The sequence below is a fragment of the Gossypium arboreum genome, chromosome 10, assembly GCF_025698485.1.
Source record: "Gossypium arboreum isolate Shixiya-1 chromosome 10, ASM2569848v2, whole genome shotgun sequence".
NCBI classification, from domain to species: domain Eukaryota; kingdom Viridiplantae; phylum Streptophyta; class Magnoliopsida; order Malvales; family Malvaceae; genus Gossypium; species Gossypium arboreum.
The window spans coordinates 1,457,428-1,473,183 of NC_069079.1; the positions used below are offsets into that span (position 1 = coordinate 1,457,428).

A 15,756-nucleotide genomic window follows, 5' to 3' on the forward strand; every position below is an offset into this window, starting at 1 on the left:
AAAGTAAAGACATGGCCCAAAACATTTTAGGGTTTGGTTTACCCTCAAAGATTCCATTTTTATAGTAGAAAAAGCCCAACAAGCTATTGACTTGTAATTGAAATTGCTCAAGTCAAGCCCTGGTTCGATGCCTAATAAGGGATCATATCGATCCATGAACGAAGAAGAAGAAGCGTACAACCAAAGAACACACAAACCGAGAGAGAGAAAGAGACATTATTATTAGCTTTTTGTTGTTTTGTATAGTACACAAAAACCATAGTGTGTAAGAGGCAACCCCCCTTTCTTCTTCTATAGCTTCTCCATTCTTCCTTCTTTTTTTTCCTTATTATTTCCCTGTTTCAATAAATCGGGGGTTCCTCTTTCTTTTTCTTTTTTTTTTTCCCTTTTTGATTTCCCTTTCTTATTTGTTAATACAAATTCTTTGTTCATAAATCGAGAAAGTGAAAGATTTTTGTGCTTTGGAGCGGGAAAAGAACAAAGGGAAGATGTCAAAGAAGAAAGCTTTCAGTGGCAGTACCATGACTTTAAAAGATTTTCACGGCGGTTCTATCCCTAGTGATCTTCCTTTACCTTCTGCCCCTGGCGTGTAAGTTCTCAAGATTTTAAATTACGTTTAATCTGATTCGGTTTTCTCTTCTTTCTTGTTCTTTTTGATGTGTAGTTATCAGGGTATGATCCGAAATGTTAAAATTGAGTCAGGTTTTTTTTTGTTAGATCTGAAAACCCTTGGATCTGTTGTGAAACCCTGGTTTTTTTTTTTTTTTAAATTGATATTGAATTTTATGGATACAGGACTGTTAGGCCTACCGATCGTTCAGGTTATGATAGAGCAACATCATGGGGAAACCAGGTTGGCCGACCCGATCATCGTGCCCGGCCCAACTCGTCACCTGCAACTAGGCATTTTGATGATAAATCTCCATTTCTTACTAGTTCAGTTCATATTGGTCGTTATTTTGATGAAGATGAAAGGAAGCCGTTGGATGGGGTTTCTGCCCCGCGTAGAACTATTGCCGATGAGAGTTTAGGGGTTCCTGTTAGTCAGATGGAGCTGAAGCCTGAGTCTGCTTATGCAGGGAGGGTTTCGGGTCGGTATGGGTCTGCTTCAGTGTCTTCGTCGATGGGTGGTTCAGGGAATCTGTACTCTAGTCGAGTGTCCGAGGCTGCTGCTGTTGATGTAAATTCTCAGAGTTCTGGGGGGAACCGTGTGCAGGCTGTTTCTGGTTGGTATCCTAATGCATGGGCAGCTAGGAAGGAGGCGACAGCGAGTGCTGCCGAGACTGTACAATCTGTATGGTCTGAACAAAGTGCTGTCTCGAAGTTGGCTCATGCTAGTGCTATGGAAAAGATTTCCTCAGGTAGATGGCAGTCAAAGCAATCTATTCAATATCAGAAAGATGTCGATGTTAGTAAACATTCTGAAACAGAAACCGGCTTGCACTCCCAGGTTTATGATGTGAATGCTGTGGCTGGGAGGGAACATTCTAATGTGATATCGGCAAGGCAAGTTGAAAGGGGTGTGAATGTCGAACATGGAATTAACGGTGGTAGAAAGGTGTCACCAGACTATGAGAGGAATCCTCGTCCTAACTATTTGGAAGTTAAAGAAAATAGATCAGTAATATATGGTGATGGAATTCAGTCAGCTCGATCAGATGGCAAATTTGGTGGTTCTAAGTTGCAGCCATCACCGTCAGAAGCATCTGAGCGGCCCAAGTTGAAGTTACTTCCTCGCACCAAGCCATTGGATAATCTAGAACCACCTGTTGTTGATGCTAAGCAGGTATTCATGTGATGCCATAGTATTGAAGCTTGCATTTGTTTTGTTCTCTCCTAATTCTGATAATTTTCTTGAAATAGGAGCAGCAGCAGTTGAGCGAATCTGTTCTTACTCATGCTGGAATTGGTAGTGATTCATATGGATATGTGAATACTGTGAAACCTGGTTCAGCTGGCAGTGAGAATGGGAACCAGGCAGTGGAGCGTCCTAAGCTGAATTTAAAGCCTCGATCACAGCCTGTTGAACAGTTGGAGGGTAACATTGAGAAAGAAAGGTCAGTATGTGTCTAGACTATCTTATAGATGTGAATTCCTGTTATTATATAATTGCGAGCCTTTTTGAAAATTTGAATATGTTAAGTTTGCCTTGTATTGTCATCTTTGGTAAGAGTAAATCATTGAGGTTGAGGAACAGAAATGTTGAGATATGGAAATGTCAAATATAATGCATTAGAGAACTGTGAACCATCGAGTCACATTTAATTTCTTATGAAGCAACTAAATATAAAATGAAGGTGAATGGTTTTCTTAATTTGTTTGCCATCTATTGGTCATGTTGCCATGCACAACTAATGTACCATTACTTGTATAATAGTTACATCTTGTGTATCATAACTGGTTACAAATAGAGCTTGCCTATAATTATTATTTAATGTTGAAAGGTTTATGAGTATTTATTAGTAAGTGTTACTGATGCAGAAATGTGTTGTTCGGCGGTGCTCGCCCACGAGAACTGGTGAGTGAATCTCACTTCTGTCTGCTTGTTGTATTGTTTCAATGATTTTGGTTTTTAATCATTAATATCTTTTTTCTTTTTTTTTATGTTAACATAATTTGATTTATTATTATAGCTATACTTATTATTGGTACTTTGATTTTCATAATAACAGCTAAAGTATTGTGTTTTGCTTCTCAGGTTCTGAAGGAGAGAGGGATTGATGACAGCATCCATGAGCCGGACCAACATCCTGATAGGTAGTCATTTCTTTTATTTCATACTTTTCTAGAACATTTTGCCGTCTTTAACTTGTTGGGTTTGTTGTTCACCTATTGGCTATGATTATGCGAAGGGTCGTCAAACATAATGTTTCGAGGAGTGAAAAAGTAGCAGAGCAAGCAGCTCCTCGTCCCAGTGAAAGAGTTGGGAATCCTCCTGTTGATCAGAGAGCTGGAAGAAAATCTGAGAGAAACCATGGTGTTTACAATGAAAGAGTTGATACGCAGAGGAGGAACCGGCCTAATGAAAACCGGCGGAATGACAAGGAAATTGAGAGGCAGCAGCGGCAGGAGAGGCAGCCATCACCTGAGACCTGGCGTAAGCCTGCGGAGCAGCCTAAACCAGTCTCTCCTGAAGCTGCTGGTGTTCGCTATGGAAAAGCAGCATCAGCTTTGGAGCTTGCTCAAGCCTTTTCCAAATCATTCTCAGATCAGAAAACAGATGATCGATATGCGGGGCAAAGGGGTCTTCCTGGCCGTCCTCAAATGCCCTTTTCTCGGCTGATGGGTTCAACTCCAAGGCCTCAGATAAATGGTTACTAAATTTTGGGAGGCTATTTTCTTACCGGTGACTGGATTGTGTTACCAGTAATTCCCTAATTGGTTTTAGGATGTCAGTGATTATAGTTGTGCTGTATGACCTCATCATTTCATACAGTTGATCTGTCTTTGTTTTTTTCATTTAAAACAAATTTTCAGAACAATTGGCACACCAAATCAATTGCTATGTCATCTTTATTCGCCTCAAATGATTCCCAGATTTTGCTAGTGTTCTTTCAATACTCAGTTGCCCCACCAAACTGAAATTGCTGCATTTATAATCACTCTTGAAGAACAATCATGCCAATTTTTTCAAACTGTTTTTCCAGGGTGTAAATTTGCAATATATATACAGGTGGTTGGAAGTAGAGTGGATTTCTTCCTAATTCTCTTATATTTCGATTGAGTTAATGATTGGTGGGAGGATTTTAGCTGAATGCTACATCGAAATCTGCAAAATTAAGCTTGTACTAAAAAAAAATGTCTTGTTGCTTTTGATTCCTTGCCCTCCTTTCTCACTAGCCAATCCTCTAGCCTCTACTTACAAACCTTGTCTATTATGCTCACTTGTCCATTGTCTAACCAACACCATACCAGCTTCAGCTTCTTCATACAATCAGCTTTTCTACTATTCTTTTCCTTTTGTCTTTCCATCATTCTTCATGTCCTTTATTCTCCTCGTTTGGCTCAATCCCCCAAAAGTGCACCACCCCCTTTTTGAACACAGCACCTTTCTTTCTTTTTTTTTTCTAAGCTCCATAAAGGGTACAAAACCTCTTTTATAGTCTAGTGGGTTTTTTTCATTTTTAAGTTTTGCTTATCTCAACAATGCAACACTGCTCTCTGCTGTGATCTTGAAAGTGGATGTCAATAGTGAAACTGAAAAGGTCTTCATGGTAGACAAGGTATATTGAGTTACTGTTCACCATTCAATCCTTCTATCTTTTCTTGTTTCTTGTAGGGATTCAATGATATTGACTACTCTAGTTTGTACTCAAATGTGTTGAATGTTGATATTATGTATACTCTCTTTTCATGCCTTTTTTCTGATTCATACTGGTTTTTGTAATCTATACCTTTCACCAAGGATACTGGTCCCTAACAGGACCACTCTGAAAGCTTATTGTTGACAGCAACTTCTCACCATAATTGCCTAAGAATGAAAGATTCTTTCATCCTTCTCTATAAGGTTTAATTACTAGTATTTGATTCATATATACACTTTCATTTCATTTTGTTGAGTTGGTAACCACTTGGCTTTTTGGTGTGAAGTGATGAACTAAACATCATAGTATCATGTCCTATATAATTTATTTTCAATTTATTTGTTCATGCAGAGAACTCTTGCATCTTTCCCTGGTAGTTTCAAAAAATTGTTTGGTTATTTGATGGATGAGACCAAGGACCTGAAAGTGTTATTTCATGATTTTGAGGATGAAGCTGGGGGTTTTGAGCTAGTAGCAGCAAGGTTTTGCTATAACAAGAAGTCTCTAGATTGTATCAGCTTCTGGACCTGGTCTGAACTCCTTGTAGCTTTGAAAGAATGCCAAGATTTGCTTTCTGCTTCTGATTCTTCATTAATACTCGAGAAGATTCTCGACTGTGTTGTAACAAGGCTTGCCTCTCTGGTTGTTGCTAGCCCTTGCACGTGTTCTTCAGAGAACACCAGAATATCTTGGTGGTTTGAGGATCTTCTGGTTTTGAAAATTGATTTGATTGACAAGGTAATAAGAATGTCGATAAGCCGGAACATCGATCATGCTACGATTAGTAAGTTCCTTTTATGTTATCAAAGATCAAGATTCCTTACCGCGACCCCAACTGAGAAGTGCAAAATCATGGAGGTCATGATCAATCTGCTCTCTTTGCTTGATAGGAGCTCCTTTTCTTGCAAGCTCTTATTTGGTATATTTCGAGTCGTTTCAAGCTTGAAAATTAGCTCTCACCACAAATCCATTTTGGAGAATCTTATTGGTTCACAACTTGATAGAGCAACTATAGATTTTCTACTTGTCCCATCCTCACGCAGGAAAGCTTATGTGTATGATGTGAATCTTGTTCTAAGGCTGGTGAAAGCATTTTACATTGAAGGAAGGTGTTTCTTACTCGACTCCCGGTTGAGGAAAGTCGCTAGCTTGGTTGATTCATACCTTGTGGAAGTGGCAGCAGATTCCCACCTGAGCCCTTCAAAATTTGCAGCATTAGTCTTGGTACTCCCTGATGATGCAAGAGAATCCCATGATAGGCTTTTTCAAGCCATAGACATTTATCTTGAGGTACTATTGCTATTAACTTATTAACTGTTCTGCACAAAATTTGGTCATATGCTTAGGATCAATGCTAACCTGGAAACTCGAATTTCTTAACAGGTTCATGGTGGACTATGTGAAGCAAAGAAAATGAAAATCTGCAGTGCACTTAACTATGCAAAGCTCTCAACAGATGCATTGAAACACTTGGCTAGAAACCCGAAATTTCCTTCAAGAATAGCAATACAAGTTTTCATCAACCAACAATCCAAGCTTGAAAACTTATTTGAGGACAAAACACACCTTGTTGACACCTTTAGTAGTTCGGTTTTTGCCGAGGAAAGTATTGACGAGAAGGTGAGTTCCGATCAAGTCCTTGTGTATGCGAAAAGAATCAACCTTCCCAACAAAGCTGAGCACCTTGATGTACAGCTGCAAGGGATGCAATGCACAATAACAGAACTGGAAAAGTACTGTGGGATAATGCAGACTCAAATAGGAAATATTCCAAGAACAAGATTATCAAGCCTTGGTAATAATGCTAGGTTCTTACCTAAACTATGTTCTTGAAACATGAAACATTACATGTTTGTATAGATGAAGGCAATTAATGTAAATGCAAAGATTGTTATTTTTTTGGTGAGAAATTTTTTGTAAAGAATGAACAAACCATGGAGAATGAGAATTGCATAATGAACTAATGATTTAATTTAACTATGAATAAGAGACATGGAAGGATGTATAAATTATGTGCCACTGCGAAGAAATTGTTTATTTCAACCTTGGCTTGTGTGAGCCATAAATTATGGGGTTGGACCAGCATTATTGTAAAGGCACTGCTGATATTCGATTATATAATAGATACAATCCCCAAAAACTCTGATTTTACTGATATTTTTCGGTAAAAATACACAACAGTCCCTGTACTATATCTCAGATTATATTTTGGTCGCTTTATTAAAAAAATGAGTAAACGCAAGATGAAGGAGCAAAATTTTCCCTTTGTTAAAATTGTGCCGTTAAAAGCTTATTTTGGTGTTTTATGTATAAGGCATAATAACAATTTTAGTCCTTAACCTTTACATTTTTATTCATTTTGGCCCCACTCTTTTATTTGGTGTTTAAAGGAGAGATTATTTTGCTACTTTATCTAATGTATAGGATTAATTTGCAATATGAGGTATAGTACAGGGACTACTGTACACTTTTACCAATCCAGTGTACCAAATGGTGGAAATGGAATGCTGTGCTGTGACATTAATGAAAGCCATGTTGGATATGATGTAATTATAGGTCAAATTCAGATTTTGGTCCCTCCATCTTTACTTTTATAATATCATGCCCTTTCAAGTAATTTTGGCTTTTGGCTCGATTCTTCAAGAAGCAAGGCACCTTCTTTTCTATAGAAAAGTCCTTGGACTGCAACATTATTGCTTCATCTCTCTGCAGGAGATCTAACCATAAAATCGAAAACAAAGGACCCAAAGAGAAAAACAATGATCAGAGGCCGAGATTCTAAATAAAACAGCAGAGATGTTGGAGAAGATAGGATTGAGAGGGACTCATTGGGTGATTGATGCTTCACATTGCCCAGGATGTTCTTCTCAGTTCACTTTCATCAATCGCAAGGTTTCGAGCTTTAATCCCTTCATCATTTCACTATTCTTGTCTCTTTTTTTTCTCTCTAATTCAATACCCATATATCAAAATTTGTGATTTTTATTTTCCAATTATGTGGGTCGGTTTCCAATTTTAGTATTTTAGTTTACTTCAAGAATTTCTGGGTTTGTATTGGATAATTGGATATGAGCTTCTTTAGTTGGTTAACTTATAGTTAAATTTCAACTTTGAGTTTCATTAGTATCCTACTTTAGTAAAGCAAGATGTATAATTTATTTTGTGATGATTTTACTTGTTATTGATTGTCTTTTTATTATGAATTATCAGCACCACTGCCGAAAATGTGAGGGCATTTTCTGCAATAGTTGCACTCAACGCAGAATGGTTTTACGTGGACATGGTGATTCACCTGTGCGTGTTTGTGAACCTTGTAAAAACCTAGAAGAGGCTGCTCGATTTGTGTCCCGACATGGATACAAAAGTAGAGCTGGGAGAGGTATAATTTTTGTTTTGGTTATTACATAAAATCCCCTCATTTTCACTGTGTAGTGCATTTAGTCATTGATACTACTGTCTCACTCCGTTATCACTGTTTTTTACCTCATGGTTTGCTTGTTTGTTTGCTCATGAGGATTTATCTTCAATATCAAAAGGGTTGAATTCTTTTGCACAGGTCGTTTGAAACCAGCTGTGAATGATGAGGATGGTGCTTTCAACCAGATTTTAGGGGGTGACATAAAGGAATCGTCGTCATCAGGAGTAGCTTTAAACAATGACACAACTCCTAGTGTTCAAGGGGCTACATGTTTCAATGTTCAAGAAGTTGTTGGTCATGACGGGGGAGGAGAAATGCATAAAAGTCCGTCTGTTGATCGGTGTATGCAGAATGGTATGGCGTTATCCAGTCCAGAGAAATTGCGCCAGCAAGCATTGGATGAAAAAAGGAAGTATAAAGTTCTTAAAGAAGAGGGGAAATCTGAGGAAGCTTTGAGAGCCTTTAAGAGAGGGAAGGAGCTAGAGAGACAGGCTGAGTCTTTGGAGATCCATACAAGAAAGAATGGTAAAAATAGTTTTCCATCCGACAACATGTCTGGGATCCTGAATAAAGAAGTTCCGGAGGAATATGGCAGAAAAAACAAGGTTTGTCATCCAGCCAGTAGGGATAAGGATGACCTGGCTGCTGAACTCAGGGAATTGGGATGGTCTGATATGGATTTACGTGATGATGATAAAAAGTACACAAATTTGAGTTTGGATGGTGAATTATCTTCTCTTCTTGGAGAAATTCCGGAGAAGATTAATGGTCATGGCATTGACAAGACTGAGGTTGTTGCCTTTAAGAAAAAGGCTCTTATGTTGAAGCGTGAAGGGAAGCTTGCAGAAGCGAAAGAAGAACTGAAGAGAGCCAAAATTTTAGAGAAGCAACTTGAAGGACAAGAACTATTGGCTGGCGCTGAAGATTCCGATGATGAGGCATCTGCAATAATCCGTAGTATGGACAATGATAAACAAGATGAAATTTTAATGCAGTATGAACATACGCAAAGCCTTGACTTTGATTACCTTATGGAAACTGCTGATGATCTTGGTATTGATAGTAATTTTGAAGTAACTGATCAGGATATGGAGGATCCGGAAATAGATGCTACTCTGAAATCATTAGGTTGGACTGAGGATTCTAGTCCTATCGAAGATGTTACAACACAGTCTGCTCCTGTTAAAAGGGAGGCACTACTAAATGAAATTATTTCGCTAAAGAGAGAGGCTCTTAGTCAAAAGCGGGCAGGTAATGTTGCAGAGGCAATGGCTCAGTTAAAGAAGGCTAAGTTACTTGAGAAGGACCTTGAAAGTTTCGATTCTCAGCCAGAGAATTTGACAGTTGACCAAAATATCACAGCTCCTCACACTGTTGATATATCAAAGAAGTTGGTTACATTTGTTGATAAAAATGTTAACGCTATGAAGGGTGTGGATCTGAAACCAGCATCAAAGAGTAGATTGACGATTCAGAAAGAGCTTCTAAGTTTGAAGAAGGAAGCCCTTGCTTTGAGACGGCAAGGAAGATTGGATGAAGCAGATGAAGAATTGCAGAAGGGCAGGATTTTCGAGCAGCAGCTTGAAGAAATGGAGAATACTTCCAACATGAAGGCTGCACAGGTAACTAGTAAGTGGAAGGATTTGAAACACGAGCATCCTAATGTATCAGACACTCTGCCTGTTGAAGGAGATGTTACGGAACAAGACTTGCATGATCCAACTTACCTTTCGATGCTAAGGAACTTAGGTTGGAATGACAGTGATGACGAGCTTTCGAACTCTTCCCTGAAACATTCTGAACAAAATGGTTCTAAGAAAATTATTGAATCTTCTTCTGCTCATGCCACTCCTAAAATCCCGACTAAGGCATCGAGAAGAACTAAAGACGAAATACAACAGGAGCTATTAGGCTTGAAAAGGAAAGCTCTTTTGCTGAGGCGCCAAGGAAATACTGATGAGGCAGAGGAAGTGTTGGAAACAGCAAAAGCACTAGAGGCTGAGATGGCAGAGATGGAGGCACCAAAGAAAGTGGTCGAAACAAAGTTTCCAAAAGCAAAAGGCACTATATTTGCCCATAAAGGTGCTGCAGAAGAAGAAGATGCAGAGAATATTACAGAGAATGATATGACTGATCCAGCTCTACTCTCAATGCTAAAGAATTTGGGTTGGAAGGATGAAGAAGTTGAACCTATAACTATGCAGGAAGAGTACTCTAAAACTCTTGCCAGTGAGACATTACATTCTAGCCATCCATCGAGCAGTCAACCCTCTTCAGGAGTTCGAGTTTCACCACCAAGAAATAAAGGGGAAATCCAAAGAGAACTTCTGGGCTTGAAAAGAAAGGCTCTTGCCCTTCGACGAAATGGGAAAGTTGAAGAGGCAGAGGAATTGTTGCAAAGGGAAAAGGTACTAGAAGCCGAAATGGCAGGATTGGAAGCTCCGAAATCTGAGCTTGTGGTTGAGTCATCCAAGGACAGTAAATCTGAGAACTTTGAATCATTTGCTAACCACAAGAGGCTAGGGAATTCAAAAAATGAAGTGATAGTAAAGAAAGAGCCATTTGTAGACAACCAACCGTCGGTAGAAAAATCGGATCCCGCAGGGCTAAACCCTCCATCAAACCAGTCTGCAAACATAATGGAACTTTCGACTGTTGATGACCTGACAAATTCACGGATACCTGCAAAATTGGAAGAGACAGGTCACTTTGAATCCAACTTCTCTTCTCGTGGTAGACCCGATGTTCAATTGGCTTGCCAAGATGTTATAACCAGGAATGAAGATACCACTGGAAAAACTAGAGTGCTTAATGAAGAGAAGTTAAATTTTTCTCAGAACAGCCAAGATTCACGTAGACGAGCAGTTTTGTCTCACAAGAGAAAGGCACTTGCTTTGAAGAGAGATGGAAAACTGGAAGAAGCTCGGGAAGAACTTCGACAGGCAAAGCTGTTGGAGAAGAGTATGGCAGAAGATGACACTCCTCCAAAATTCGGTTCTAATGATGTGTCAACATCTGCATCCACTGTTTGTTCTGGTGCAGCATTGAGCAAGGTACACCAGCTTTCGCTCCGAAACCACTTTCTGGTCATGATCGCTTCAAGTTGCAACAGGAATCCCTCAGTCATAAGCGGGAGGCTTTGAAGCTGCGAAGAGAAGGTCGAATGCAAGAAGCAGAAGCCGAGTTTGAATTAGCTAAGTCTCTTGAAGCTCAGTTGGAAGAGTTGGGTGGTCATGCTTCAACCAAGTCATCTAGCAATAGAGCAGAACCAGTAGATGATGTAGTTGTTGAAGATCTTCTCGATCCTCAACTTTTGTCTGCCCTTAAAGCAATTGGATTGGACGATTCTAGTGCTATGGCTCAGGGACTCAAAAGAACAGAGCTTGTAAAACCCAATGTTGCCAAAAGTGAAAATGTTAACCAAGAGAGAATCCAATTAGAAGAGCAGATTAAGGCAGAAAAGGTAAAGGCTGTAAACTTAAAAAGATCAGGCAAACAAGCTGAGGCTTTGGATGCACTTCGGAGGGCGAAAATGCTGGAGAAAAAGCTGAATTCCTTGTCCGCGTGATAACATTCCATTTTCGGTTCAGAAAATCTTCTGTGTCTGGATTGAGGTACATAATATTCGAGGTCACCGTGTGAAATAAAAGTCAAATAATTCAGATGATATATTATCAGCTCACGTGTATGCTAAGTTTTCATCATAGATGGAAAATGTTTATTTATTTGTATTTTGCAGATCATTTGTTACAAAAGAATAAACATGTTGAAGCTTTTCCTAGAGTTCTTTTCAGAACCCTCGCTATATTCATCTTCGCTGTAACATCCCCATTGAGAAAAGGGTAGTTTCACCTTCTACAACAGGAAGTGATCGAACAGTAATGACATTGCACGATCTTTAGTCTTGTGGTTGTGAGAGCCATGTCCATCTCCATGTTGATAAATACAATGTGCAGTCCTCACCAGGTTCAGTATGATTCCAAAAGCAGTCTGGGATAACGGTGATACTGCAACTCAGTGTGTATTTACCTTTTTCCATGCCTCTCTCATTAGAGTCTTAATACCCTAGTGGACCCATGCTTCTAGTTTTGTCAAATATGCCACATTCATGTGAACTGAACTCAACATAAATGAAACTTACTCAAGGCCCAAGTCGATGATCCAAGTAGAAAAATAGTTTCATATAAGAATACATGGAATGAGTAGCAACAAAAACCCGCCAACAAGACCAATTGAATCGGAAATCGATGGTTTGATCAATTCGATCACCGATTCAGTTTTTAAAGTCATGGTTGAATCCTCATTACACACTTATATGAAGAAGTTATATTGATGGGTTAATATAATATTTGTCCTTAAAATTGGTAATTGAGAAAGGGGAATGAGTTTACAAACACAAGCATTAAACTTAAACTTCACACTAATCAATTTAAAACCCATACAAATTTGAACCCTGTGTATTGGCCTGATGGTCAAGGTATTCATCGCTCTAGGTGTGACCTAGGTTCAAGTTGTGATATACGTGTTACGTTAGGGTTGTACCCATCTATTGTAATTCATAAAAAAAAAAAGGCACACAAATTTATTACTCAACTAGAAATGTAATTAATATACATACATACATATAAGAGTTCATGTATCAAATATAATATTTTATTTTCTTAAAATACTTTTATTGGTCAAATTTTGTTAGACCTTATATTTTGCATAAATTGTAGATTTAGTACATATACTTTAATTTGATCAATTTTAGTTCATGTACATTTCAAATTTTAGTCATAACCAAACAGTATTAATAAAGTTATAGAATTAGTCCATGTTATTCAACTAGATCATCATTTTTATTCCTATATTATTCAAATTTCAAAATTTCAATCTTAATACAAAACAACAATCGTTAAATACATTAACTAGTTTTTTATATGAATAATATATGGAAATAGCAAGGTAACATGGAATTAGAAATGCGATAATTTATTTGTCATATCACATTTTGAAAATAATAGAACTTAACTTAAGGATTAAATCACTTTTTGGGTTTGACTTAGCAACATTTCTCACATTGGGGCTCGAACTTTTTTTTTTTCAAGTTAGGTCTTAGCTTGGAAATTGTTCCCACATTGGGGTCTAAAATTTTTTTTATTTAAGTTAAGTCCAGAACTTGGCAATTGTTCCCATATTGGGGCCAGAACCTTTTTTTTTTAATCTAAGTTAGACTCTGAATTTGGCAGTTGTTCTCACATTAGGGCTTGAACTTTTTTTTTTAGTCCAAGTTAGTCCTTAAAAACCCAAGAGTTCTAGCCCCAATGTAAGAACAATTGTCAAATTCATGTCCTAATATGGAAACAGTTGCCAACTTTAGGTACTAACTTGGACAAAAAAAATCCAAGCCCCAATGTGGAAATAGTTGCCTAGTTCAGAGACTAATTTGAACAAAAAAAGAGTTTAGACCCCAATGTGAGAAAAATTATCAAGTTTAAACTTCAAAAAATGATTTAACCCTAACTTAATGGTTTTAATACGTGCCATTTGGTTAGACTAAAACTTCAAAATTCCAAAAATACAGAAGGTAAATATAAAAACTAAATCCATAATTTATACATAATAGAGGGACTAATAATAGAATTTAAACTACTTTTATCAAACATACTAAAACTACTAATAATAGAAATTGTTCCCGATATACAGTTTTACTATGTAACTAGTGCCGCTAATTATCTTATTGGGCTTCATGAATGTTCCAAAAATCTTGGTATGGACTGCATTAACCCTTGGAACTTTTACCACTTATTATTATTATTATTTTATGTGGTCGTCTCACGTTGTCCCTTTGCATGGGGAACATTTATAATATTTCTAAATTCATTCCTTATCTTTTTGAAATTCACGTAAGAAGAAACTTAGTGCAAAGGCAAACACAACCCCCAACACTAAAAACTACAAATACATGAATCAATTCACTAATTTTAAATTACCCATACATTTCAAAATATTCTAATCCAGCTTTTAAATTATCAATTGTATGAGTTTTAGCTTGGTTGATATTAACATTATTATTAATAGAATAGAATGTGAGTTCGAGTGCGTTCACTTACATTTATCATCTTATTTAAAGATTAATTGAGAGAGATTATGAATAATTTTAGAGATTATATAATAAAAATCAATTAAATTTTCTGTCAACTTTGTCATTAGCTTCAGCTTAAATACAAGCTTAAATTTAGTATGGAAAATATTTAATTAAATTGTAAATATATGTGTACATGTAGCATTTGTCGGGATATTACGTGTTAAAAAAGAAATAGTTTTCCTAAAATTTTAGTAACATTGTCTAATTTTTAACACATATACGCTAGATATAAATGTGTTTACAATTTAATTTACGTGTTTTAAAAATATTCCACGTCAAATCTAAATTGATATTTAATCACTAAGTAATGTGATGCTTGATTGATGTAATATTAATACTTACAAAATTTAGCTTTGGAATTGGTGTCCTCACAACCACATAGATGATTAATAATTAACTACAGTAACCTACTACATACATTGAACATTAGTAGGTACATTAATACAAATATATTTACAATTTAACCTAAGTATCATGTCATATCTAAATTGGTATATAACCACTAAACTAGTAGCTAATTCCTAATTAATGCAATATCATATTAGGTTGGTGGGGTATCTTAATTAATGCAATATTAATATTTGGAAGACATTTGGAATTTGTGTCCTTCATCACCAAATTAAAGATAAATTAGTTTTGTCACATTTGCAATATTGATCAAAAGTCATGTATCAAGTACATTGAACATTGAACATTGAACATTAGTTGGTATCTTTAATGTTGAAAATATAATTAAAGTAGATAAACTGAATTTTAGTAAGTAAATTATGTATTTTAATTATCAATATATGACAAAAGTTAAGTTTTTAAGATGGATTGTATCACATTAAAGTAATTCATGTAAATGAAGGGCATGCATATTAATCCTATGATGAGTGATGAGTTTTGTCTTACGAAAGTAGTATATAAAGAGTACTTCATCTTTCTCTCTGCTGAGTCGAGTTTTAGAGCTTTGCCACAATGCATTATTTGATTCATAAATTATAATATTTTAAAGTTTAGTTTAGGGATAGTTTAAAATTTTGAACACGCTCACAAAGTATCCCTTTTATATTCCCTAGTAGTTATTAGTATGTTAGAAATATTTCATAATTTTTTTTAGGTTTTATATATGATTGTATTTTAATTTATTACGTTTTGGTCACTAACGTTATTAATTTGTAACATTTTGGTCAGTGGCGAATCTAGAGGGGGGCTGACATAGGCCCCGGTCCCCCCTAAAATGTAAAATTATTGTAAGGCCCAAATTTTGCCCGGGGCCCAATAAAACCAAACCCAAATTAAACCTAGCCCATTACCCAGTTACAAGCCCAAACCCAATTTTGGCCACACCTAATCCCATTACACTAACCCAACCCAAACACAAAAAAAAATAATAAATAAATAAATAAAACCTTAGCCACCTACTCCACCACCCTTGTTGGCCACCCACCTTGGCCACCTAAACCACCCCAACCACTCCACTTGTTTACAAAAAATTTATTTGTAAAATTTGGCTATAAAAGCCATTCAAGACTTTGTTTTTGGGGGGTTTTTTTTTTTGTTTTTTGGAGGGTGTTTTTTTTGTTTTTTGGAGGAGGTTTGTTTTTTTGTTTTTTGGAGGAGGGTTGTTTTTTGTTTTGGAAAGGCTAGTTTTTGGAGATTAATCAAAGATCAAAGCAAAAGAGGTTTCTTTTGTCTATTCTCATCTTAATTTCTTTGTTTGTTTATTGTTTTCCTTTCAATTTTATTTTGTTTTTTTTTATACGAAAGTAAAGATAAAAGTAAGAAGCTTACCCATATTTTCATTCTTGAAAAGGTTTTTCTTTTTAGGTCCGGCCATTGATGTGGTGGTGGCGCCGATGTGACCCGTGGGGTCCATGACCGAAGCAAAGCCGGACCAACGGCCGGATTTAGAAAAGAGG

General features: G+C 36.8%; 3 protein-coding genes across 5 annotated transcripts; all 3 read left to right on the top strand.

Annotated features, from left to right (window-relative positions):
- The first annotated feature begins 99 nt into the window (after window positions 1–99).
- On the top strand, window positions 100–3,527 carry LOC108452863 (uncharacterized). Of its 2 annotated transcripts, none has more exons than XM_017750642.2 (6): window positions 100–589; window positions 796–1,786; window positions 1,870–2,057; window positions 2,482–2,518; window positions 2,699–2,757; window positions 2,853–3,527. In XM_017750642.2, exons 1-6 carry the CDS (start codon window positions 489–491, stop codon window positions 3,319–3,321), a joined length of 1,845 nt encoding a protein of 614 aa, XP_017606131.1. In that variant the 5' UTR covers window positions 100–488; the 3' UTR covers window positions 3,322–3,527. The 2 variants fall into 2 exon arrangements, with proteins under 2 accessions (XP_017606131.1, XP_017606129.1); XM_017750640.2 differs by having other exon boundaries at window positions 101–589; window positions 1,864–2,057.
- A 142-nt stretch (window positions 3,528–3,669) lies between these two features.
- Window positions 3,670–6,291, top strand: LOC108452864 (BTB/POZ domain-containing protein At3g22104-like). 2 transcript variants are annotated; one of them, XM_017750643.2, is made up of 3 exons: window positions 3,670–4,223; window positions 4,656–5,594; window positions 5,688–6,291. In XM_017750643.2, exons 1-3 carry the CDS (start codon window positions 4,212–4,214, stop codon window positions 6,135–6,137), a joined length of 1,401 nt encoding a protein of 466 aa, XP_017606132.1. In that variant the 5' UTR covers window positions 3,670–4,211; the 3' UTR covers window positions 6,138–6,291. The 2 variants fall into 2 exon arrangements, with proteins under 2 accessions (XP_017606132.1, XP_052876468.1); XM_053020508.1 differs by having other exon boundaries at window positions 4,752–5,594.
- Window positions 6,292–6,895: 604 nt separating this feature from the next.
- Window positions 6,896–11,518, top strand: LOC108452862 (uncharacterized). The gene is given in 4 exon segments (XM_053020507.1): window positions 6,896–7,196; window positions 7,515–7,683; window positions 7,861–10,764; window positions 10,767–11,518. Coding segments are annotated over 4 exon segments (3,693 nt in total). The 5' UTR covers window positions 6,896–7,100; the 3' UTR covers window positions 11,291–11,518.
- The last annotated feature ends 4,238 nt before the right edge of the window (window positions 11,519–15,756 follow it).

What these genes read in the sequence shown, in the direction of transcription:
- LOC108452863 (XM_017750640.2), top strand. Translation starts at nt 489, where the DNA reads ATGTCAAAGAAGAAAGCTTTCAGTGGCAGTACCATGACTTTAAAAGAT. An exon ending in CTGTTGTTGATGCTAAGCAG is followed by an intron (nt 1,787 to 1,863) that starts GTATTCATGTGA and finishes TTCTTGAAATAG; the next exon opens with GAGCAGCAGCAGTTGAGCGA. An exon ending in GTGCTCGCCCACGAGAACTG is followed by an intron (nt 2,519 to 2,698) that starts GTGAGTGAATCT and finishes TTTGCTTCTCAG; the next exon opens with GTTCTGAAGGAGAGAGGGAT.
- LOC108452864 (XM_017750643.2), top strand. An exon ending in CCATAGACATTTATCTTGAG is followed by an intron (nt 5,595 to 5,687) that starts GTACTATTGCTA and finishes ATTTCTTAACAG; the next exon opens with GTTCATGGTGGACTATGTGA.